Source organism: Canis aureus, chromosome 38 (genome assembly GCF_053574225.1).
Source record: "Canis aureus isolate CA01 chromosome 38, VMU_Caureus_v.1.0, whole genome shotgun sequence".
Taxonomy (NCBI): domain Eukaryota; kingdom Metazoa; phylum Chordata; class Mammalia; order Carnivora; family Canidae; genus Canis; species Canis aureus.
Genome location: NC_135648.1, coordinates 12,570,767 through 12,596,826, shown reverse-complemented (window position 1 = coordinate 12,596,826; position 26,060 = coordinate 12,570,767). Strand labels below are relative to the sequence as shown.

At 37.1% G+C, this 26,060-nt stretch overlaps 1 protein-coding gene across 1 annotated transcript in view; it reads right to left on the bottom strand.

Moving 5' to 3' along the window:
* The window catches only part of USH2A (usherin), a 693,391-nt gene that overhangs the window by 325,406 nt on the left and 341,925 nt on the right, over positions 1–26,060 (bottom strand). Inside the window, exons 32-34 of the mRNA XM_077886665.1 lie at positions 18,130–18,289; positions 16,267–16,438; positions 10,182–10,329 (exon numbers count right to left, since the gene is read on the bottom strand). Of these exons, the coding sequence (XP_077742791.1) occupies positions 10,182–10,329; positions 16,267–16,438; positions 18,130–18,289 (480 nt within the window). The remainder of the gene's footprint in view (positions 1–10,181; positions 10,330–16,266; positions 16,439–18,129; positions 18,290–26,060) is intronic.

Sequence of the window (26,060 nt, the reverse complement as noted above, 5' to 3'; positions counted from 1 at the left end):
TGCTGGATGTAGTGAATTTGGTTTTCAGTAGTTATCTGACTCATCAGTAAATATTTATGGAGTACTTCCTATGGGCCAGACATTGTGTTCCAAGTTGCGAATACAGAACAGTCCTGGTCCTGCTTTCATAAGACTTTCAATCTAAGTGAGAAGACAGACTCAGTGGATTATGTGTGTGCAAAGATTATTAAAGGAGAACTAGATGGAAAAGAAGAAAAAATGATAGTGGCAGGGGAGACAGAGGCCAACCTAATCTAGGTGGGTTAAGAAACTAAGCTGACCTGGGAAACTTGTGTTTAAGATGCACATGGCACTTGGACCTACTTCATCAAGAGGAAGAATGTCACAAATCATTATTTGATTATCAAATAAATATTTATAATAATAGAAAGCTTTCAATGAGATATCAATGAGTTGGTTACTGTTTAAAAATTAAATACCACAGACTTAGTAGATAAGCAATCTTCATCTAGAACTTTTGAACACTGTTCTTATTTGCTTTTAAAATGTCTGGAGTGCCAAAACAAAGTTTAATCAAATAGCATTTTTATGTGTTTACTAATGTAATTTTGCTATTCCCGGAATACATTTTACATTTATCTCTACATCCAGCCCCCAAATTATGTGTGTTCAGTGTAGGTTATACAAGATTTAAGAATCAGTTAAGGTCTCAGGTCTCAGAAGAAACTTGATGGCGACTCAAACTCATTTACAAAGTTACAGGCAGAGTAAAAGGAAAGCACTGGGCAGTAATGATGCCATCCCAACTGGGTCATAGTTAGGCCTCCTAGGAGACCATGTTAACCATTAAAGTAGGTGCCCATAAACATCCTCAAACTTGCAAGGGAAAGGATGAGAACAGATTTGGGAACCTGGACAAAGAGCTGGAGCTATGGGTTGCTTGGGTGGCTCAGTCCATTCCTTAAGCATCTGCCTTTGGCTCAAGACATGATCTCAGGGTCCTGGGATCGAGCCCCACATGAGGCTCCCTGCTTCTCCCTGCTTCTCCTCCTCTGCCTCCTTCCCACCCCCTGCTCCTACTCTCAATCTCTCTCTCAAATAAATAAATAAATAAATAAATAAATTCTTTAAAAAAAATAAAAGAGCTGGAAATATAGGAAAGGGCCATTGGGAAGGAGCTGTACCTCTTGATGGAGGAATATTGCCCTGGAGCCCAGAGCCTGGTAGAAAGGGAACAAAGGCTTTACATCCTGAGACTCCAATCCCCTCCCACCCTGTCATCTCTGGCTGCTGCTGCCAGAGCCCATGGACAAACCAAAAGGAGGCGAGAGAGAGAGAGAGAGAGAGAGAGAGAGAGAGAGAGAGAGTTCCCTGATTCTGTGAGGAAAGATCAGCTTCGTGGGATACAGGAAAGAGTGGAAGAGCAAAGAGTGGATCCAGAGAAGCCTCAAAAATATATACATCTAACATAAAACATTACGGTCATGCATTATGCTGCAGTGTTTTGTATTTTCTGTCCTTCTCTCTCACTCATTCTCTCGTGCTAATAATCGGTAAGCTAGCTCCAACACAATGAAACAATATCATGCTGTGTGGTAAGGGGGATCAGCGTATTTAATCCAGTTCTTCAAAGTTGGTTCTTCAGTGGATAATCCACAAAATGGATCTTTAATTCCCACTGGCTCACCAGGGTAAGCAGTCTCAGGTTTATCACTTTTCTCCTTCCATGATGGTAGGATCTCAAAGGTGTTTAATTCTCACAGGGAAGCTGAATCATAATTGTCCACAAAGCACATCCACTGGGATGTGTATCTTTGTGCCTCTTCCTCCTGTTCTGTCAAATTGTGTTTCCTAAGGTGCTCAGTAGGTTGTCATCCTTAACCAAGGAATTTCAATACAAGTACAATACGATGTAAATTTAATACAAGGTATCTCTATTTACACTGAAGAATTCTGTTTACTGTAAGAATTAAACAACAACGCTTTAGTGCGTCATAAAAATAACACGGATAGTGAATATAGATGCTCCAAGCATATTTGTTTGTTTCCTTTTTTTTTTTTTCCAGTACAGCCTGGCAATATGAATATCAACTGTGGGCTTTCCCCCAAGGTCCAGATGATGATTGAATGTGGCAGATATCTCCCTGTGTGAATACTTGATCCTTCAATTAAAAAGGAAAAGAGAGAACAGCTTTCACATTGTGGAATGATGCCTTATTACTGTTATGCTCTCCTAAAAATGGAATCAACGGAATCTAAAAAAGATTGTGCTTGGGAAATCCTACCTGACAAACTGATAGGAGGTGTTTCATAAAAGTTACACAAGGTTTGCTCAAAACTGTCAGGCAGTTTTCCTAAGTGATTCGCTGAATTCTATAATCCATTTCTCCTATTAAAACTGAGCATTTCCCAGAAAGAGAATCGAATCGCACTGTGGCTGTTTAAAAATAAAGTTAGTTCAACATAAAAAGTGGGAAAAAAATAGTTATTTCTTCAAAACCAGAGAAAAATCAGAACAGAGATCTTAGGAATGTTGAGTGTTGTCACTGAGAATGATGCATCAAACAAGTCAAAGTATCTAAAAAAGAATTTTTTTTTTCATGTGGCTACATGGAATCCTGATTTATGAGCTTTTCTACAAAAAGTAGAAGCAGGAGAGTATAGTAAATAAAATCCTGCATTTTTCGAGTCATTCACACCTTGTTTGGTATTACATTCCTACTTTACTAGTTGTCTTGAGCAATTAATACTTATAAATCTGAGCTTCTACATCTGAATGTTAGAATAGCGATACCCATATCATGGCTGGTTGTGAGGATTAAAATGTCGTGCACACAGTTCTAAGCTGTATCTATTATTACTACTATTACCATTAGGGTTGGTAGGAAATCAAATACTTCTTTTTTCATATGGGTGAAGCACTTAGTATTTACATACACACCTTTTCATGTATATATTATAAAAGCCTATTTCTTTCTTATCATCTCTTAATGTGAAGGAGGACATATACAGAATGTGTATAAAATTCTGTAATTATTTTTCAACCACCCATTTCTGAAATCATACGTATGCTTAAAAACTAAACCAAATGGGGGCACCCGTGTGGCTCAGTCGGTTGAACATCCGACTCTTGGTTTCGGCTCAGGTCATGATCTCAAGGTCGTGAGATTGAGCCCGGTGCCCCGCTTGTGCCCAGCTCCTAGCTCAGTAGGGAGTCTTCTCAAGACTCTCCCTCTCTCTCTGCCCCTCTCCCTGCACTTGCTCTTCGCTTGCTCTCTCTTAAATAAATAAATGAAATCTTAAAAAAAAGACAAACTGAACTAAATGCTCTTTCAATCATGTTCTACTGGCTTCAAGGCTATGTGTAAGTCTGCAAAGACAATCAACTTCCCAAATTCTTTCTGTTCTTATCGACACAGTTGCCATTGTCTTAGTACATATCTGTCTATGAGTTCTCAAAACACCAGCCCAGTACAAGAAGCTGAATTAGGAAAATATTTTCATAGGTCCCTTAAGTACTCTTTGTTTTCTCATGAGGTCCCTGGGACCCTGCCTAATGGGTGCCCAGCTCTCCTTTTTCCCTGCGCATCTTGACATTACCTGATCTTGATGGCAGTAACAATCTGCCCTTTCACACTGAGGTGTGCAAAGCAGACCCAGTTTCACATGGTCTCTTCAGAATCTCAACAAATCACTGGGCTGAGGAAATCTTATGCCAAACGATCGGGTCTTTGAGCCTTCTGCAGGCCAAGGGAGAGATGCTTTTCTGCTACCTTTGAAATCGTTCACCTAAGTTACATAATTCTAAGACAATCATAAATGTGTGTTTACATGTGTTGTATGATTGCATATGCCTATGCTTCTCACATCCACACAATCACCATGTTATTATTGTCCCTATCATCAGTAAACATTAATTCCTTTAACAGCTACCCATGACTGGCACCCTGCCAATTGCTGGCACTAGGGAACAAGGCACATCCCTACCCTTATGTGGGTCACAATCTAACAGGGAAACTGTTTTAGTAAATTGACTTAGGTAAGGATAGTGGATTGTTACAAGCAATTGTAAATATTAATAAAGGATGAGAATTTCACATCCTATATTTCTGGCTACTATTTTAAAAATATTCTAATTAGTTTCAAATGTCACTCAATGTTATGCGAGGTAACAAGGAATGAATTTGCTGTAGTCAGATGTTTATGCTGATTTTAGCAAGGGGGACTTCAAGTGTGAGCAAATAAAACATATTTACAGATTCTAAGGCCTTGGCTTCTGAAAGGGACTATGGCTCATGAGATTTTGAGAGCTCTCAAAAGCATAATTATAATCATGCAATTGTAATCTTCACAACACAGGTCACTAAATTTATTAGACAGCAATCCTTTGTGCTACTAGCTCATCGATGGCTGGCGTTATGACAAAAGAAAAGTCCAGGTGCTACACAATAAAGGGTTCTTATCTACCTAAAAGTGGCTCTTATTCGGGTTTAAAAATCCGGGTTTAAAAATCCTGCCTGAAATTGCAGCGTGCAGAGGGAACGTGGATGCCAAGCGCTCTGATTAGAGAGACAGAGCTAGAGTGTCACACCATTTTTCCAGGTAAATGAGGCAAGGGTCTAGAATTAAGTAGGACACTTTGAAGGAAAGCAAAACCTTAGGTGTGAATCAAGGATAAAGACCCGGTACTTAAAGACTACTTGGGTGGCTCAGTCGGCCAAGCAGCTGTCTTTGGTTCAGGTCATGATCCCCGGTTCCTGGGATGCAACCCTGTGTAGAGCCCCTTGATGCGCTCCCTGGGGAGCCTGCTTCTCCTTCTCTCTCTCTGCCCCTCTCCCCACACTCATGCTCTCTCTCTCTCAAATAAATAATTTATTTAATAAAAAAAAGACTACTTGGTAGACTAAGGCAATTAATAGCAAGTAGCATTATTTATAATAGCAAAATCATGGAAACGTAAATATCCACTGATAAAATATGGGTCACATAAGCTGTGGTTTTAGTCACCAGGATTCCATTGCCTTTTGAAACATTAGAGCTGAGCCCTGATCCCTGTCAGGGAAAGAGGTCTCCACCACCGTTGTTAAGTGAGAAAAGCAAGTTGCACAACAGGCCGGCTAGCATAATCTGATTCTGATTTAACAAATGTATATTTTACATATCTGTCTTTATGTTACTATTAATTGAAACCTTTGTTTGTTTGCTTTAAACTAACACAGCCCTTAACCTTTTGTTCTTCTGGTATAAAGGCGTATTGCATTTTATTATATCCTCTCTATATCATATTTTTACAACTGTGGCAGAAAAAAAAACACACAACCTAAAATTTGCCATCTTAACCTTTTTAAATGCATAGTACAGATTGTTAACTAAATGCACATTGTTGTATAACAGATCTCTAGAACCCTTTATTCTTGCAAAACAGAAACTATATTTGTTGACTAGCAACCCTCCATTCTTCCTCCCAACCCCTGCCCCCAGTTTTACTTTCTGTTTCTATGTGTTTGATGACTTTAGATACCACATATATGTGGAATCATGCCATATCGTTTGGTGACTGGCTTCCTTTAGTTAGCATGATGTCCTCAAGGTTCATCCATGTTGGAGCACATGATAATTTCTTTTTTTAAGGGCAGAATAATATTCCATTGTATATATATACACACCACATTTTGTTTCCATTCATCCATCTGTGGACACTTGGGTTTCTTCCATCTCTTGGCTAATGTGAGTGATGCTACAGCGAATGTGGGTATACAAGGATCTCTTCAAGATCCAGCTTTCAATTTTTTTGGACAAATACCCAGAAGTGGGATTGTTGGATCACACAGTAATTCTATTTTTAATTTTTTGAGAAAGTTTCCATACTGTTTCCTATAATGGCTGCCCTATTTTACATTCCCACCAATGGTGCCCAAAGGTTCTGATTTCTTGACATCCTTGTCAACATTTGTTATTTTCTGTGCATTTGTTTTTTTCTTTTGATAGTGCTAATCAGCAAAGTTTTAATTGAGCATCTATTATGTGGGTCAGGCACTATTCTTAGAACTGCTGGTACAACACAGAACAAAAGTTCCAGAACAGGAAAAATTCTCAGAGCACACGAAGCATGTCCTGAAGCAAAGAGCAAGCTTCCCAGCATAAGCTATAAAGTAGGAGCAGGCTGGGAGACAACAAAGAGAATGGAAATTAGAAGGGCAAGAGGCCATTCTCTTAGCCACTGGATCAGGATTATCATAAGACTCTGATGAGTCACAAGTGACTGTTTAAATCAGAATCATTTATGAAAAGCAGACAACCTGTTACCTAAGCCATGCTGGCTAAAGGCTACCAATTGCTTGACAGGCAAGAACTAGACATTTATATCAGAACTTTTTATATCTCTCACATTTTGTCACATATGGACACATATTTGGAAACATACATACTTCCTATTACTGAAAGTGGGTTTATTATTTCTTCATATATTTTTTCATGTTAGTAAGCCCTAGTGAAATGTTCTATTTAGGTGTATAACTGACTAAAAGAGTCAAGATTTTGGATCCCAGAGCGTGCAAACCCCTGCGAGAAGCATCTGTTACACAACATGTCAGTCTAAATGCGTATGTATCTCTGGAGCTGCCACATGTAATGAAGACCCAGAGGGATGACACTCCCACATCCTATAGGGCTCCTCAGAGAGCTTCTTCTCCATACATTTGGCACCTTATTCACATCCCTACCTTACTGTTATTTGTTCCCTCAAGGAATCCCTGTATCTTGAAGATCAAGGATTAGGCAAATTCATCTTGGTATCATCAGAATGATGGCACCAAGTGGATCATAAAAAAATATACTTTGAATAAACAAATCCAGATTTTTGCAGGGTGTGAGGAAGCTCTTAAAGTTATCTGGGTGAGAAATATCAGTGACCTTCATTAGAGGAGTACAGTTGAGGGTCATGGGGGGTAAGACAAGTCAGGAGTGAGCAAGGGCTGATGTCAAGAATGCCACCCAGGTTTCTGGCTGGCGTGACTGGATTGTGCTAACCAGGAAAAGGAGAAACACAGGAGAAAGGGCAGGTAGAGCGGCAGAGAACATGTGGAGAAATCAATTTGGATATGCTCAAAGTAAAGGATAATAAAAATCCATGTGGAGGTCTCAAGAAAGGGTCCTAAGGAGAGTGGTCTCAGGTAGAGTGAATTTTAAATACTCATGAGCATTTTAGGATAACCAGGCCAAAGGGACATTTTGATTATTCAGGACTTTTGGTGGATACTACAGCCTACTTCTTCAGTCAGTGCCACTAAGATGGTTCCAATGATCAGATAAGTTTGAGAAACACTATTTAAAATAATTTGAGAGGGTTTCTTTAGTAACATAAGGATGAAACCTATTTTAGGCTGCAATGTATTACTCTTCTGCAGAAGACTCAAAAAATAAAAAGCAACTAAAATATAGCATAAATTGCAACATGGGCCTAGTTCCATTAAATTTGACCTATGTATACCTTAGAAAGAAAATTAAAAATTCTTAATTCAAATGCAAAAATGCAAATTCCTAAAGGAAAAACCTAGTGTCAGACCCCACACAGCTAAACAAATATGGTCCAGAAACAAATACATTTCAAACAAATATGTTCCAGGAATTGGCCCACAACTACTTCTGTTCTTTCTGTCGAATCATCAGAGAGCACTCTACAGTATACATGCTCTTGATCAAATGCAATTTTTCACAAGGGACAACTAAGTGAACAAAATATAATTAGGTGCCAACAGAAAGTACAACATACTCTTAGGCTCTGTGAAGGGAAAGAGAAATGATTGATTTGTGGTCATTATCATCTGTTGGGTACATTGGACACATACACAGATAAATTTGAACCTAGGACGAACAAAGTATGTGCCATCAAGAAAAGAGGGAAAGCTTCACTAGACTCAAGTAGAGTGGAACAATTTTATGAAATAAGAGGCCCACATTTGGAGACCTGGGTGGCTCAGTGTGTTAGGCTTCTGCCTTCAGCTCAGGTCATGATCTCTGGGTCTTAGGATCGAGCCCCAAGTCTGGCTCCTTGCTCAGCGGGGAGTCTGTTTCTCCCTCTCTCTCTGCCAATCCTCCCCCTTCTTCCCCACCACTTGTACTCTCTCTCTCAAATAAATAAATAAAATATTAAAAAAATAAAAAAGAGGCCCATGTTTACTTTTGAGGAATGAGTTAGGTTTCCACAGGTAAATATGCAAAGAAAATAGGGGTTGTCAACTCCAATTTTATAATCAAGAGAATCAGGGCTCACAGAATTTAGTACATTTCCCAAAGTAACACATTACTATACAGCAGAGATAATCTTTGTCTCTAGGCCTATTTGACTCCGCACCCACATCTTGCAACCCTCAGTAAGTCATATGTATTCTAGAAAGGAATATGTGTTACAAGGCTCTGTAAATGCAGCTTGAGTCATAAATTGAGAGTGATCTGAATATCAGACTAAAGAATTAGTATTTTATTCTTTAAGTTTTTAGGGGGAAGTATGGGGGCTTTACAAATAAATAGAGGAGAATTTTTATTTATTTTTTTAGAGGAGAATTTTTTAACAACAATCAGATTATCCCTCTCCAGACGATAGACAATAAAAATCAAACCCTGGAAAATGTGGGGAAAGTGAAGAGAGAAGGAGTGGCGCAAAAGTTGGTTACTTTTTAAATGAACACTATTACCTTTTAAGTGTCTTAACCACTGCCCCACAATAAAAATTTTGAAATCTCTGATGTGATTAAACATAAGAAAATTAGAAAATTCTGATGTGATTAAACACAAGACTTTTGAATGCAATGAAAGTGTTACGGAAATCTCCAAAACCTCTCAAATTCTTTTTGGTTCAATGAATATATTTTAAAACTGCTTGTAAATGCACAAAACATAATATACAAATGTGCTTTGAAATGTCAAAAGTAATTCTCTGGTCTGCCTGGGATTCTGAGTACAGTTTGTGGTTCCAGGTGCCACAACACATGGGTATGAAGGAGAATATTCTACTATGTAAATCCTGTAATAGCAATGAACAGCAATCCAATTGGAATAAATCACTACCATTTGCATTGCCACCTATGGACTAGATACATTTGTGGAGCACGAACTATGACAAGATTTTCTGACTGTTTAATGTAAGTATCAAATAGAGATCCATTTATTTTTTTATTAGGAAATTTGTAACAGTACAGGCATCACTTCAATAACGGAGATAATCACTCACTCTAATTATTTGAGCTCTCTCCATTACCTCAAACATATCTAATGCATTTGCCAAAAGTTTAATTAAAATGAGATGACTGGAATAATTAATACCATAGTAAACATAAGACAAACTAATAAAATTTACAATTTTTTTCCCTTCCATTCTTTTTGGCTATGCTAAACGAGGCCATCTCAATTTTCAGTAACAAGCTACTTAAAACAATTCCTATGATGTTACAAGTCTTGAAAAGGGAACAAAATTTGATGTTAAATAAGTTTCCTGCCAGTGTGGAATAATGACACCATATTGTGTGAAACTTAAAGATATTTCCAATAAATGAGTGAAGTAATTCCTACCTCCAAGGTATTACAAATTCTTTAGAACAAGATCTTATTTTAGTCAACTTTAACTGGTTAACTTAATTCTCTAAACTGTGCAAAGATGTGTATATCACTTAGGAATATACACAATCTACTTGAAGTTAAGTATAAATACCTATGTATTTAATATATGCACTGTTTAAAAACTGCAGGTTCAAGTATCTACATATAATATATTAAAAACGCAGAGTTCCAAGTGGTGGTCTCTTTTAAGAAAAACTTATTAAAGCAAAAGCATTTTGAAATAGATTATGTGCATGGACTTTCCATCTCTCTACCTCTCCGAGAACGAACTAATGACTGTCCAAAACAAAAAGTCATTGAAAATATAGCATCACTGTCATAACAGCACTTCGTTCCTCATCTGTTCTCTACACCTCTTCTGGACTGTATTGAACAATAAGATGCAGTACACAAGAACTATCAAAAGGGAGCACTTTTGAGCCACCAAAATTGTGTGTTAGCCTAAAAACTACAATCTCCCAACTGCAGACAATGATACGATCTCAGGTATTTTATGTGCTAAAATGATCATTAAAAATTAAGCACCACATATAAGCTGCCATTTCGAATATTAATTTACCTTTGCTAATCATCTTTTTAACTTGAGGCTAAAAGAGTTCACTTACCATTTGGATATTCAGGCTCAGTCCAGGAGATGTTAAAGGAGTGAGGTGAAGAGGAGTGCGCTTTGGGAGTTGGCACACCTTCGGGTGCCCCCTCATCAGTCAGGGCCTCACTGGCCTCGCTCACTGTGCACCCGCCCCCTGTACAAGCCTGAGGAGAAATGCAAAAAAACACATTTCACTCTAGGTCCCAAAAGTTTTAGTAGAGCATCGAAAAAAGAGAATTCATAATAAGAGTTCCAGATTCTTTGAAAAACAATTCCCCACCCTTCACCCACCACCACCAAATAAATTTGTTTCAATGCTGATGTTTGACATTTAATTTATTGCTTTTTAGGACATAAGACAGCCATTTCTGATAGTTAGAAAACAACCCCAAACGTATGCATGTATGAATTACAAGTACATCCTATGTTGGAACCTTGAGATAGGGCATGTATGACCTAGGTGAATAGCCCTGATGAAATTAGCCTTGCACAGAGTTTCCCAGAATGAATTAAGTGCACGCACGCGCATACACACATGCGTGTGCACACACTCCATGAGGGCTGTATAGAGACTGAAACCACTTCGAGGTAAAACAAGTGATTTTGAGTAAGAGAAAAGATCTACAACAAATATAATTGCCTTTTATTGCTATAGCGTGACCAATATGTTTAAAGTATAATACAATGTGAAATTGAATAAAATAGTATTTCTCATATATCAGCAACAAAGCAGTTGTTGAATGACTGTTTAATGGCTTAAAGGGTCGAATCACTGATTCATGTGCCAGAGGAAATGGGCTCATTACACGGCCAACAAACATAGTGATCATAGAATCCTCTCATTCCCTAATAAGGTATTAATAATGCCATAAATGAAAACCTGGATGTGAAAGATACCTGGGGGGGGGGAGGGGGGCTCAGTTGGTTGAGCATCTGACTCTTGATTTCAGCTAAGGTCATGATCTCAGGGTCATGGGACTGAGCCCTATGTCAGGCTCTGGGCTCAGCATGGAGTCTGCTTGTCCCTCTACCTCTGCTTTTCCCCCTGATCGAATGGACATACATTCTCTCTCCCCCTCTCTCTCTTTCAAATAAATAAATGAATTTTAAAATAAAAAGTTACCTGGAAACTGCTGTGTGCACTCTCATAATTAACTTCAAGTAATTCCAAGATAAATGTTTAAGTGTATTAGGAAAATATTTTTGCTACCTTATTGGATAAACATTTCTCCAGGAAGCCAAGATAGACCCACAGGGTTTTTCCAGACTATATTTGCTAGCAAATATTAGCAATCATATCTTTATATAACACAGATATTTGAAAACCCCACTTAACCTTTGTTCTGTATCTCTTTAGGTTCCGCTGTAATTTACACAATCAAATTTAAAAACATTTCAAAAAGCATGAAAATTTACCAAAAACCGATTGAGAAAATGAAGCAAAATCATAGGACAATGTAAAAAGCGGGTAGTTATTTTATCCATTTTCATGGAAGGTAGAAATTGCTAGTATAAAAAAATTTAAAAACTTTTTTATTTCTTTGGGCCTTCCCCTGCTTTTCAGCTTGATATTGAGGGAACAACCTTTTGATACTTAATACAGTTGAAATTCTTTTCCCTAAAAATAAGATAGAGTTGACTTAATTTAAATGATATTTTCTTACATTGCAGTATACTATTTGCCAAGTTGTTGCAAAGTCTCTATTATAAATGTAAATATTAAATGGTCAGTAGACATGGAGCTCAATTTCATGTTTTCTTGTAAGAATACAACAGTAGCCAAATCTTCAGGATAATTTCTCATCAGCGTAAGCAAGTTTCTGATGGGTTAAACCGTAGCTTGGGCATGAAATTGCATTAAGATTGGGACCTAATTAACCTCTGTGGGTTCCCTCTAATTCTCAGCTGCAGCATGTGCATATATATGGAAGAGATAAACCATCCTCTTCCTAAGAACAGAATCTTTGCAAATAAAGAGGAATCAATTGAGCTTGTGGCCAAACTATGACTCAAAGCTCTAGGACATGTCATTGTTAGTGCCAGAAATAACTACCTGAACATTAAAATAGAAAAATTAAAAACAAACCAAACATTTCAAACATGCTAAAAGTCCACTAGAAAACATGTCATGAAAAGAGACCAAGTGGGAAGGCCAAATTATCAAAGGAAAATGATAGAACATTCTTTTCAGTCCTCAGAGAAAGAGAAATCTATTCACTTGCAGTTCCTAGATTTTTTTTCTTTAGGAGGGGAAAAATGTTGGAGCATATTCTTGTTACACTCATAACACATTGGGGTTTAATTCCAGTAGTCTATTTGTCACTATTATTTCTCTTATTATGTCCGAAGAATTGCCCCCAGCTAACTCTCCTCAAAGAAACATTGTACTATAAGACATGTAATTATATATATGTGTGTGTGTGTGTGTGTGTGTGTGTGTGTGTTTAAAAATAAAATGTGAATTGAAATTTACTTTGTTTTGAGAATTTTAGGATGTTTTTAGAATTTTAGGATGCCTTTTGGGGTAAATAAAGACATCCTCTGGTTTGGAAGGATTGATCTTTGGGCTATGTCATCTAAGATCCATAAACTCATAATTTGACAAAGGAGGCTTCTAAGAATCCGGAGTTTACAAGAGAATTTTTCTTGCAAATAAAACAGAATTTATAAAGAGGCTGCTGAAATAACAGAATTACCTGTAAAATATTTTATTTGGTTTTCTTCCAATTTTTTTTGCATGTATTTAGAGGTGGTAGGTGAGCAATTCCTTCAACAAGGAAATAAATGCTCTTAAAGTCGCTTCTGATTGGTCAAATTTAATTGATATTATCTAAATTAAATTGGACCAATAAGCATCTTGTTTGACCTACTAGCACCAGAGGTCACTGCATGCAATGCAACTGAATGCTGATTAAAAGTCTGGTTTGGAAAAACTAAATAGTGGGATTTTGATTAACGATGCCTTTATGAAGAGACAAGGTCTTTGAAAGCCTCTGAGCCTTTACAATAAAGTATTTTAATCCATCTCCTATAGCTTTTCTCAAGCTATTTAAATTTTTTTTTTATTTAAAAATTTTTGTTTTTGTTAAATGACAAAGTCACACTACCACCCCTGAAATGGCCAGTAACTTCTGGTTAAACAGGACTCTGAATTCTGGTATGAGGAAATGAGTAACTAATCAATGTGTATCGATTATTTTGAAATGATGACTATTAGGAACATCCAAAGCTAGCATTCCCTTTTTCAATAGTTTGTTTCCAGGTAAGTAAACTCTGAGGATATTAAGAATGCAGCATACCTTAAAGTATGAAGTAAAAGAACAAGGCCATGTTACTATAAATGATCTTTTGAAAAATTAAGCTCATCATTTCCAAGAATCTTTCCAGGAAAAGTATTTAACATTTAACATTCATCAAGAGGTAAATGTCTCACGGAAATATGAAAATTATCAAACCATACATATCTTGCTACTTGTCTGTCTTACTAGCTTCTTCATTTAATTACTGACTTATTATCTTTATTCAGAGCTACCACATTCCACAATACCATTTGTTGAGTGTACTGACACATTATGCTGTTTCTTCTAGGAGAAAAAGCATATGCTTGGAACCACACAGTCCCCGACTCTGACATTTTACAGCAAATCATTTAATTCATATCAGAAATCTCAGATTCTTTTTTTTAATAAATTAATTTTTTATTGGTGTTCAATTTACCAACATACAGAATAACACCCAGTGCTCATCCCGTCAAGTGTCCTCCTCAGTGCCTGTCACCCACTCACCCCCACCCCCCACCCTCCTCCCCTTCCACCACCCCTAGTTCGTTTCCCAGAGTTAGGAGTCTTTATGTTCTGTCTCCCTTTCTGATGAAATCTCAGATTCTTTATGAAATATATATACTTAGTATTCCTTCATTCATCCATTTATTCAAGAATTGTTTGCTGAGCTTCCAGTTTCTACCAGGCACTGTGCTTGACTCCGCGGACAGAATTTTGAAAGATTCTGTCTCCACCCTTCAGGAATTTATAATCCAGTTAACAGGAAAAATTAAATGAAGCCACTTACTTGAAGTAACACAGTCTCCGAGTCTAGAGTAAACCACAGTGGTTTGAATTCTCATGTATCTTCTTCTATTATTTAAGGCTTTGCTATCTGTGTGTTTTATTTTCCAGAACTTTCAACATGCTAAGACTACCTATAAAGGCAACTTTACTTGGATGAGAACCTAATTTCCATCTACTAATCTAATGACCTTGAAAGCCCGTTATTATGTCGAAACTGACATATACAATAATCCTTCAATTAACCAAGATGAATCTAAAATGTTCCGGTTCACTTAATTTACTTGTTATAGAGTTAAGAAAAAAAACCTTTTAGTTGAATACTTTCTAAAAAAATATTAGTATATTTTTTCCACTAATAAATACAGTGAAATAAAAAATAATGTGAGCAAATTTATTTCCCTAACAAGAGTTAGGGCAAGGACTTCCACATCTTTATGACGTCCTGCATCAACATTATTCAGTGGCTGACAGATCTCATTTGACTCCATAGAATATTGTTTGGGATCACAGAATGATTTAGTGTCATGGAATTTTTAGGGCTCAAAGAGACGTTAAAAATAATTTCATCCAAAGCCCTAATTTTAGGCTTAAAGAACATAAAAATCAGTGCAATTAAGTGAATTTGTCTTTGGTTACACAGTTAGTAGCAAAATCTGAATTGAAACTCAGGGGACTAGACTCCCAATGTAGTGGTATTTATTTTTCAAGATATTATAGATGTATAAAACATTGGAGATTGAGTAGATTTTCACTGATCGCCCAGCATATCCTAAAAATTGACTTGGGAGTCGAACTTTGTTTCACATTTGCCTCCTGATAACACCAAAGAGCACAACAATTTCTGTTTAATTTTGGTTGTTTCTATGCAAGAGAGTCTTTTCTGGGTTTTGATATTACCACTGTTTTGAGAATAGTGTGGATTTCTGTATTAGTTTTTGAAAATCAAGTTTTTGAAAATCATTTCTCACATTTTGAGTAATACAACTAAGCAATCAAAGATGCTGTTTTATAAGCCTATCCGTGTGCTGAACACCTAGGCACATGGAGTCAGTTCTGAATAGGATTTTAAACATTGTCTGATTGTCCTTGTTTTGTGGTGTCAGGTCAGACAGTTAGCAATAGTTGAATGTAGTTTATTTTCTCGTGGTATAATATTTAGAGCATTCAAGAGCATGTTAAGTAAAATGAATGCATACACAGTGTCTACATAAATGTAAATTTATTCATAATCAAGAGCAGAATATTTTCTATGGCATTTATCAAAGCAAATATCCTTATATAGGTATTGCTATAAAATGAAGAGTGTGTTTAAAACAAATAGGGACAATCTCATGTTTATATTCAGTTATTTTCAGATGTGCTATTAAACTTAAAAAAGATTATATTTCATCAAAAAACAAAGGGAACCACTGAGTATAAATTCCACAGTAATATCAAGGTCTTTTAAAAGACCTTTGTATAAAAGTGCTATTTTGCATTAAAAAATGCTATTGTCTGTCTAAAGACCTCTAAAGTATGTTGATTCTAGGGTTTTATTAAGTGACTGTTCTTTTGAGATAGAAGTGTAATGTAAACCAGACTATAATAACAATCCAGAATATCTGGGGGTCATTTAAACCTTAATTTTAATATATAAGACCTAAATTTTCATACTGTACATTGTTTTCCAGATGAATACAAGCTCCATGGGGAAATAACCTTATTAATTCAGGCATTTTAGAAAAGGCCCTTACCAATTATGACATTCTGGAAATAATAAAGAAGAAATAATTTCTAATAATCCCAAATTAGATTTGGGGAAAATCTACTGACTCAGATTGTTATGCTATCATTTTTGCATAATACAAAATAAATAGGCAGGTATTAGGTCACATTCCCATTTACAGTGTGAAGTGAGTTTTCAGTCTCAATAGCAATACATGTATTTCGGGTTTTGGGTTTTTTTTAAGTGAGGGAGAGAGAGAAGATGGGACATAGGAAGAGAGAGGCAGCAAGGGAAGGGAAGAGAAACTGACAAAAGTAAAGTAAACTTACTCCCAGCTTGATGAGATATTTGTTGCCAGGGGACAAGTGTCGTAGCTGGTGATCCTGAAAAAGTTCTGTACTGTTATAGATGACATCCCAAATTGTAAAATCACGCGTGTGATTTGAAATATATAGTATATAGCGCTCCAGAATCCCATTTACATTTCTTGGTTGTTTCCACCTGGGAATGGAAAAATATAGCATGACTATCCATTATCCGTTCAAGTCAAACCTGAAATGTGCAAGATTTTTTTTATTTTTATTTATTTATTTATTTGTTTTTTAAAAAGATTTTATTTATTCATTCATTTATTCAAGACACACACAGAGAGAGAGAGAGAGACAGAGAGACAGAGAAGACAGAGACACAGGCAGAGGGAGAAGCAGGCTCCATGCAGGGAGCCCGACGTGGGACTCCATCCCCGGTCTCCAGGATCAGGCCCTAGGATGAAGGCAGGTGCTAAACTGCTGAGTCACCTGGGCTGCCCTGTGCAAGATTTTTAAAGGACGCATATGAACTTGGATTTATGCCACTCAACACACACACACACACACATACACACACACACACACACACACTGAAAGCTTTAAAAAAAAAAAAAAAACCCAAGTACTTATTAAATGTCCCTCCTGAATGGTGTAAAGAAAATATGACATAGTGCCTGCTTTCTAGTTACTTATAATTTTAATTAGCTAATAATATAAAAAAATGTGTGCGTACTTGATTTCAAACTTAAGCCACAGAACAAAAATTGAGAGAAGTAGAACATTTGAGAATTTATGAAAAATGGAAGCACGAGAGAGAAATAATATAATTTTCAAAATTTTTTTTTTTCTTTAAAAAATGCAGCAATCTCACGTAGAATTAACATGTCACTATAGAATGCAGAGAAGGTGAGTGCTGAAGTGCTGAAGCAGTCAAATAAAACTTCATGGATAAGGTGAGACACTACCTAGACAGAAGTCTGTATACTTGATGGATCGGATTTAGTAGGTAAAAGGAAAAGTAGAGGGAATTCCACAGAGGGCTTACAATGTGTCAGTGAACACGAGCCGGACAAATCATAAAATAGAAATTGGTCAACAGACAAATACTTAGAGTCGTGGGAAATCTTGTAAGTAATGGGGGCTCAGCTTAGGGCAGCACCGAAGGCCAACAGGATGGCTCAGACCCGGAATAATAGGATATAAATCATAATGTTTTCCAGCTTGAATGAATATAGTAATGTACTCAATCCAAACTCTTCTCTTATGGATGAGAAAACTGAGATCCGCAGAGATGAATGGAAAGAAGTATTACCTGGTGGCAAGAGAGGTTGCTAAGCTTTGACTCAGTAGGACAGTACACCTTGTACATCACAGATTAGGAAATGGGTAAGAATTGCTTAATATCAAAAATAATCTGAACATGCCTAGAGGCGAAAGTTCCTTCTCTCTGACTTCAACTGCCAAGGGAACGAGAAGGTCCTAGTTTATACTCAAAAAGAGTATAAAAAAAAAAAAGAGTATATATTTATTTTTATATTTATATTTATTTTTATTTTTATACATATATTTATACTTTAATTCCAGCTCATCATGGATAACGCCTCCCCTACAGAAAGCCCAACGCAGTCCTGTAAGTGGTCAGTTTCCCTTTGCTGAAGTTTGCACAGAATCTGTGTAAGTAGGTAGCTCAGCCTGATTGCATAAAGACAAAATGGAAATTAAGTTGGCAAGTGATAATCAAAGGTTCCCAGAACCACTGAACTAATCACTTCTATGCATTTCATCACAATAAAATTAATTTTATGTCACAAACCCTTCCCTTGATTGAGCTCACTGGGACTCTTGCATAAACCTGTGTGCGACAGAGACGACATTTCTACTTACTGTACATATATAGTTCTAGAATCCAGGACAGTCAGAAGTGGGGAGTCCACGTGTTCTGGTGGCAGCTGTGCGGTGTACAGGATGACCAGGGAACTGTTTGTACATCCCACGTGCGTGCAGGCACTGAGCAGGAACTGGTGGGGTGTAAATACTGCTAAATCTAGAGGGTGGAGGAAAAAAAAGAATTTATTTACCACCGTATTTTTTTATTCAGGTGATCTCATTCCTCCTCTACATTCCTACTTCTTAGAACGGTTAAAGTCAAGCTTAAAACAAGAATCAATAGCCCTAAAAAAATCAATAGCAATAAAATATAGGCTGTTTTATCCTCTAAATGTACTACGGTTATTTTTAAATAGACAAGTGTCAGTCAAACTCTGGCTTTAGCTTTTTCATTTTCACAATTTGACTGTCTGCTCGAATCTCTACGACCAGGTAAATCGTTTTCTGAGTTTAGAGTGACTTCAACTGTTCTGTTAAAAAATAAATGAGACATTGAAATTATTTTTACAGTATATTTGAAGAAGTTGCTTTTGAAATGCAAATACATAACTTGTAATGATGACTTTGTGCTTGTAATTCCTTCTGCCTAACTCCTTTCTTCTGTCCACCTGACCAACTATTATTTGACCTTCAAGTAGTCCAGCTCAGTGCAAAAGCCTGTTTCTTCCTTGACACGTTCCTAGCACATCCTGCCGTGACCCCTGGCACAAGGTGGAGCTCTTATCCTCTCCATGATCTGGCTCCCATGGATGTGCTCACACCCTCTGCAAAGCATTATAGTGCTGTCACGATGATTTGTTTACGTGACCCTCTGATCCATGAAACTGAACATTGTGAGGGAAGGATTCATTTTGCATCCTCAGTGTCTAGCACAGTGCCTGGCGCATTGTAGGTTCTGAATATGTGTTTGAATAAATGAATCAGGAGCTAATGAATGAGATGATCTAGAAACAGTTGATTCCCTTGCATCAGAATAAGGCAATCTGTAATTTAATAATTCAGCTCTGAAATACCCTGAGCACTTCATTTATAAAGTCACTCAATATCTCCCCCTCTCTGTGCCCCTCCCCCAACTCATTCTCGCTCACTCCGCATGCATTCTCTCTCTCAAATAAAAAAGTCTTTTTAAAATGATCATTAAAAAGGTACTCAATAATCATTTCGCTGATGAATATAACCAAAGTTCAGTCAACTTTACTGAGATTTAAATATCATTCATACTTTTATACTCCTAGAAGAAATTATTATTTTCCCGGAATATTTTTGAAATAGGTTAGTCACAATTTAAGGGACACATCTTTTTAAGCCTCATTAACCTTGAACCATTAACCATTTCATGTTTAGAAGATTAATGAAATACAACCTGATTTAGGGAAATAGATTTTGTATTGGACTGACAGCAAAACTAAACCAGAAAAGAACACTTTGATTTTTATGCAAAGTACAGTCAGTTGGTTAAACATGTAGGTCACCAAAACAAGGCAAAAAACAAAAACAAAAACAAAAAAACCCACAAATAATTTTATGCTAAATATGGTTAGTCTAGACCAAAAGAGTGATCATCAAGAATAGATTCACAATGCTTTGAATTCAGCCCTATTCTCTTTCTAATTTTATCCTACTGGGATTCAGTGATACCAGCTGAAGTGGGCATCCCTAAGCTATGCGATCAGATGTGTTAGAAGACAATTTGAAGCTGGTGGTGAAGCAGGATGCCATTGCCCAGGACTGCTGGAGACATGACAGGCTCAGCTGCAACACATGTGCATGAGTTAGGCCTGGACGACCTCCATTTGGACCAACATTCTATGAAAATTACTAAGTTAAGAATCACAAGAACAGTGGTCTCATATGTTACAGTGAGTGTAAACCACTATTTACTGTAGGAAAATTTCATGCAAACAACAGTAAGCCTGGGTGGTTCAGTGGTTTAGTGCCACCTTCAGCCCAGGGTGTGATCTGGAGTTCCGGGATCAAGTCCCATGTCAGGCTCCCTGCATGGAGCCTACTTCTCCCTCTGCCTGTGTCTCTGCCTCTCCCTCTCTGTGTCTCTCATGAATAAATAAATAAAATCTTAAAAAAAAAAAAAAAAAGAACATTGCCTATATAGCAGGTCCTAATTCTGGCCCAAATTCTAATGAGTAAATATGCTAACCATTATCTGCCATTCTCCTGTTCTCTTCACCTTCTCCAGATCCATAGGAACTCAGTGACCAAGCAATTGCCCATCTCTATTATCAGTCTGAATTCCTTGCATTCCCGAGGAAAGGGAAGCTGGAGATTTGACCCCAAATCCATTTTCAGGAGCAAAATTGAGGAAGACACAGCCTAGAGTAAAGCAGGAATCCTTGATGGGTGAGTCAGTGCAATTAGGAGAAAGCTGTAGTATTCGAACATCAGAGTCCATCTAACTTTTCTCAAAGAACATGCTTCTGTCGAAATTGTATTCCATGAGGTCAATTCCAAGTGACTTCGGAATATTTTGCATGAGCCTCCCTCTGGCCATTTCAGATTGTCTTGGTCTGTGGAAATGAGACTCCATGCTATAATGGTTCTTTGGCCAACAGACTCTGTGGTGGGGCAGTTTTCTTGTTTCCTTACATTCTAGCTTGTTGAGGTGGGGGTTTGGCTACCCAGCTTATAGGTGGTAAGGAAGTCATACCATTCAAATATGGCCTGATGATTGCTTGTCTGTGTTCGTTGGAACAGACTTGCACATCTAAAAATCCTTAATTAATTCTTAGTTACCTTTGTGAATCCTTAGTTACCATTCTCAGGCTGGTAAGATCAGATTGCATCACTATGGTATCATCATATTCCAAGGTCTCTTTATCACATATTGCACCACTCTCCACTCCCTTTCATACTATACCTCCATACTTTGAAAGTGACCTTGATCACCAAACGAGTTCCTACACTCACCAGGAATATCTGCCTCAGATGCCCACCAGCCTCCTATAGTAATTAGTTCCAGGGTTACCATCTATATCTGGTTTTTAGTAATTAGTTCCAGGGTTACCATCCAAATCTTGTTTTTATGACACAATATCCTCCTCTATGGATTGGGCAACTTGTTGGGGACTGGGAGAGACCAGGATGAAGAAGTAAGTATGTTTGGGAGGGTCGCGTTACTTCAGAGGCCCAGTATGAGTGATGAGCCAAGGCCAAAATACCAAATCCCGTCAAGTCCTGCATTCATAGTTCAGGTTTACCCCCAGACTATCTAAAGTGTTATGAAGTTTATGGATGAGGAAGATAGGAAACAGCATGGTTTTAACTAAAATGTCTAGCAGGGTTTAAGGACGTTAGTGGTATATAATCGAAAAGTGCTACAGAAAACAGAGAAAAGAGCAAGAAGAATCAGGAGTGAGTCTGGGTAATTGTAAAAGGCAAGAGTCAGTGGAGGCTTTGGCAGGAAAGTGACATATTGAGCAAAGACTTGGAAGGGGTGAGAGTAAATCTGGGATTCTATGGGGAGGGCCATTCCAAGAGAGAACAGATAGCAAATGTTTAGAAGGAGGAACATGCCTGGCACAGACATAGCAAGGAGGGCAATGTGGCTGCAGCTGAGCAAATAAGGCAGACAGCATTAAGAGGTAACATCAGAGCTTTAAGGAGGGACCAGATCATATGAACCTTGTAGGTCTTTGCACAGATTTGGGATTTGAATCTGAGATCCTACTTAGACCCTACAGGATTTTGAACAGAACTGTTGCACAATCAGATGGATTTCATGAGTTATCGCCCTGGCTGCTGGGTGGAATATTGACTACAGTGAGCGAGAACATAAGCATAAATCTCATTTAAGAAGATATTGTAATCAAGTAAGTGGAGACTTGTCATAAGTAAGAAACAGTTAGATTCTGGATATGGGTTTTCCCCAGCTCTATTAAGGTATTAGCATATAACATATGTAAGATTAAGATGTACATTGTGATGATCTGATGCCCATATACATTATAAAATGCTTACCACAATAAGGTTAATTAACATCTCTATGCCCTGCATATGATTACTTATTTGTGTGTGGTAATAACGTTCAAGATTTACTCTCTTAATGACTTTCAAGTTTAAATGCAGTATTGTTAACTATGTTTACCATGCTGTAACTTAGATCACCAGAACTTATTCATCTTATAGCTGGAAGTGTGTTCTCTTTGACCGACATCTCCCTACCCTTCTCCTCAAATCTGGCCTCAATTCCTTGGCAACCATGATGCTGCTTTCTAGTTCTGAGTTAGGCTATTTTATTCCACATATAAGTGGAAACATTTAGTATTTGTCTTTTTCTGTTTGATCTACTTCATCTAGCATAATGCCCTCAAGGTCTATCCATATTGTCTCAAAGGGCAGGAATTCCTCTTTAGATGGCTGAGTATCATTCCTGTGTGTGTGTGTGTGGGGGGGGGGGGGTGTATCTGTATCTATAAGCTTATTTTACTATAAATCTAGTTTAAACTCAACATATAAGTGAGATCATATGGTATTTGTCTTTCTCTGTATGACTTTACTTAGCATAATATCCTCAAGGTCCATCCATGTTGTTGCAAGTGACTTCATTATTTTATAATATTCTACTGTGTGTGTGTGTGTGTGTGTGTGTGTGTGTGTGTCACATTTTCTCTATCCTTCATCCATCAGAGAACGTTTAAGTTGTTTCCATATCTTGGCTATTGAATACAATACTACAATGAACACTGGGGTGCATATATCTTTTTGAGTTAATGTTTTCATTTTCTTTGGGTAAATATCTAGAAGTAGGGTTGCTAGGTCATATTTTAGTTCTAGTTTTAATTTTTTTTTGTGGGACCTCCATGCTGGTTTCCATAGTGGCTGCATTCAATTTACATTCCTACCTATAGCATACAAGGGTTCCTTTTTCTCCACTTTCTTATCAACATTTGCTATTTTCTTGTCCTTTTGATAATAGCCATTCTAACAGATGTGAGGTGATATCTCATTGTTAATAATTTAGATTTGCATTTTTATGATGATTAGTGATGTTGAGTATATTTTCATATACCTGCTGACTATCTGTATGTCTCTGTTTGAAAAAGATTTACTCAGATCTTCTGTCCACTTTTTAATTAGACTGGCTTTTCTGTTTGTTTTGCTATTGAGTAGTATGAGTTCTCTATACAACTTAGATATTAGATCTTTATCAGACATATGATTTGCAAGCATTTTCTCCCATTCAGTAGGTTGCATTTTCAACTTGATGATTTTTTTTTCTGTGCAGAGCCTTTTAGTTTGATATAGTTCCACTTGTTGATTTTTGATTTTTTTGCCTTTGCTTTTGGTGTCAGAGCTGAAAAATCATCACCAAGACCTAAGTCATAGAGCTCATTGTCTATGATTTCTCCTAGAGATTTTATGGCTTCAGGTTTTACATTCAAGTCTTGAGTGCAGTTAATTTCTGTGAATGGTATAAGATGGTGGTCCAGCTTCATTCTTTTGCATGTGCCTGTCCAGTTTTCACAACACCATGTATTGAAGAGATTGTCCTTTTCCATTGTATATTTTTGGCTCCTTTGTTATAAATTAGTTGACTATATATATATATATATATATAATTTCTGGGCTCTCTATTCCATTCCATAGAGATGTGTGTCTGCTTTTATGCCAATACCATACTGTTTTAAATACCATAGCTTTGTAACATATTTTGAAATCAAGTAGTATGATGGCTCCATACACGGAGCCAGCCTAGGTAGGGTTCAACCCAGGGCTGAACAGGGTAGGTCTGGAGTAGTGAAGTGAGATGCTCACTTTACTCTCCTTCTCCCAGGGAGAGAGTCTTGGTCTGTGCTGGGCTGTCTGGATTTAGGGCAGGGATAAATGGAAGTAATGTGAGTCTATCCTTCCTACCCTCCTTCATGCATATTCTCTTATTTCTGTGCCCTATCCAAGGCTATATTCCCTTATTTGAAATCCTTGGCTCTTGTGAAGATTATTTTGAGTGTGAATAGTTCTTCAAATTGATGTTTCTGGGGGTGGGGGTGAGAATTGGGGGATTGATGGAAGGAACCAAGAAGTCCCTATGCTGCCATTTTGCTGAAATCCCTCCAAAGGGATCCCTGGATATGTTTTAGAGGCAAAACTATAGGATTCCTCTGTACCCTGGAGGTAGTATGTGAGAGAGAAAGAAAGGAGATAAAGTTGACTCCAAGGTTTTTAGTTTGAACAAAGGCAAAAATGAGATAACCATTAATTTGGTTGAAAAAGATCACAGGAAAAAAAAAAAAAACAAGTTTTGAAGGAGAAGATAAAGAATTCATGTTTTAGACACAGCAAGTTTGAGATAATAATTAGACAAACAAATGGAGAGGTCAATTAGGCAATTTGAATATAAATTTGGAATTTCAGGAAGAAGTCCTGAACTGAAATATAATTTAAGATGTCATCATCATATATATTATATTTAAAGTGGATGGGACACTAATAGAGTGAGTGTAGATAGAAAAGAGAAAAGGTATAATGATCCAAACTTTTGGTATCTTCTTTTTTTTTTTTTTTTCTAGGAGTAAAGCAGGAACCAAGAAAACAAAGAAAGAGGCAACTGGGAAGGTATGAGAAAAACAAGAAGATTATAGTATCTGGAAGTCAAATTAATTAAATGTTTTAAAGGCGAGAGGTCAAATAAGACAAGGACCAAAGATTGACCGTTGTTTAACAATATGTCAGGCATTGGTATTTGTGCAATAAAAGTTTCAGTGAAGTTATGGGTGTCAAAGGCTGACTCAAGTGAATTTTTGAGAGAGCAAGAAAAGAACCAGAGATAGTGAATATAAACAACTTTTTCAAGAAATGTTGTTGTAAAGTAGAAAAATGAGACAATAGAGGGAAGGTAAGTAGAGTCCAGGGATTTAAAAAAAGATCATTTAAATGAATTAAAAATTATGTTGTATGTTGATGGGAATGAAACAACAGAGAGGACAAAATTAGTAATGGATGAAAAAGGAGATAATTTACTGTAGCTTTGCCTTGATTATGTGAAAGAATGGGATCTAGTATGAAAGCAGAAGATTTGGACTTAGAAAGAGCAAGGACAGATACTTTTTAGTTATCGGAGAGAAGGCATACTATGTGGGTATGAATGCTGGTAGGTGGCCAGGTGGTCCTAGGAGTGCGTGGGATTTATCTTATAACTGCTTCAGTTTTCTCAATGAAGAAAGAAGCATGATCATTAGTGAAGAGTGATCTTTCAATTCCCAGAATAATATACTGTTTTGGGTCCCTTATTTCTCCTATCATGAAATCTGAGAATGGTCAGTGAAATACTAGCTGACTTAACAACACCTGCCTACTTCTCCTCATTCCTTTCATACACTAGACGTATTTCTGTTCCTTTAACTCTACAATTTCACACCTCCAGGACTTTGCAGGTATATTCCTTTTAAGTGAAATCTATTTTCTCCTTTTTTATACTTGGCTGAGTTTTTCTCATTCTTCAGGTTCATCCTCTTCTGGATGTTCTCTCTTGATAATCCAACAGTGTGTTCACCACCATCCCCAGATACTCTCTGTCATATTACCTTGTTTAGTTACTTATTATAATTACCAAAACATGTCAGAAATTGCCATGTTATTTATTTCTTGACTTTATATCCCTCTCTGGGGACTTTAAACTCCTTGAGTGGAGATATTTTTTTTCTATTATGTACACTACAATATCTCAGGACTGATGTGATGTCTACCTAGCATAGTTTTATTTATTGAGTAAATGAATAGACAAGACCAGAGGGAGACCTCTATACCCCTTACCCAGACTGCCAACTTTTTCTCAGAAATAGGATAACATCTAAGAATCTCCAAGAAGTTAATTAATTGTTAAGCCAATGAAGGGAGTCTATAATCGTGAGATGAAAGATTAAACACACACACGCATGCACACACACACACACAAAAGAAAAAGGCAAAATTGTGTT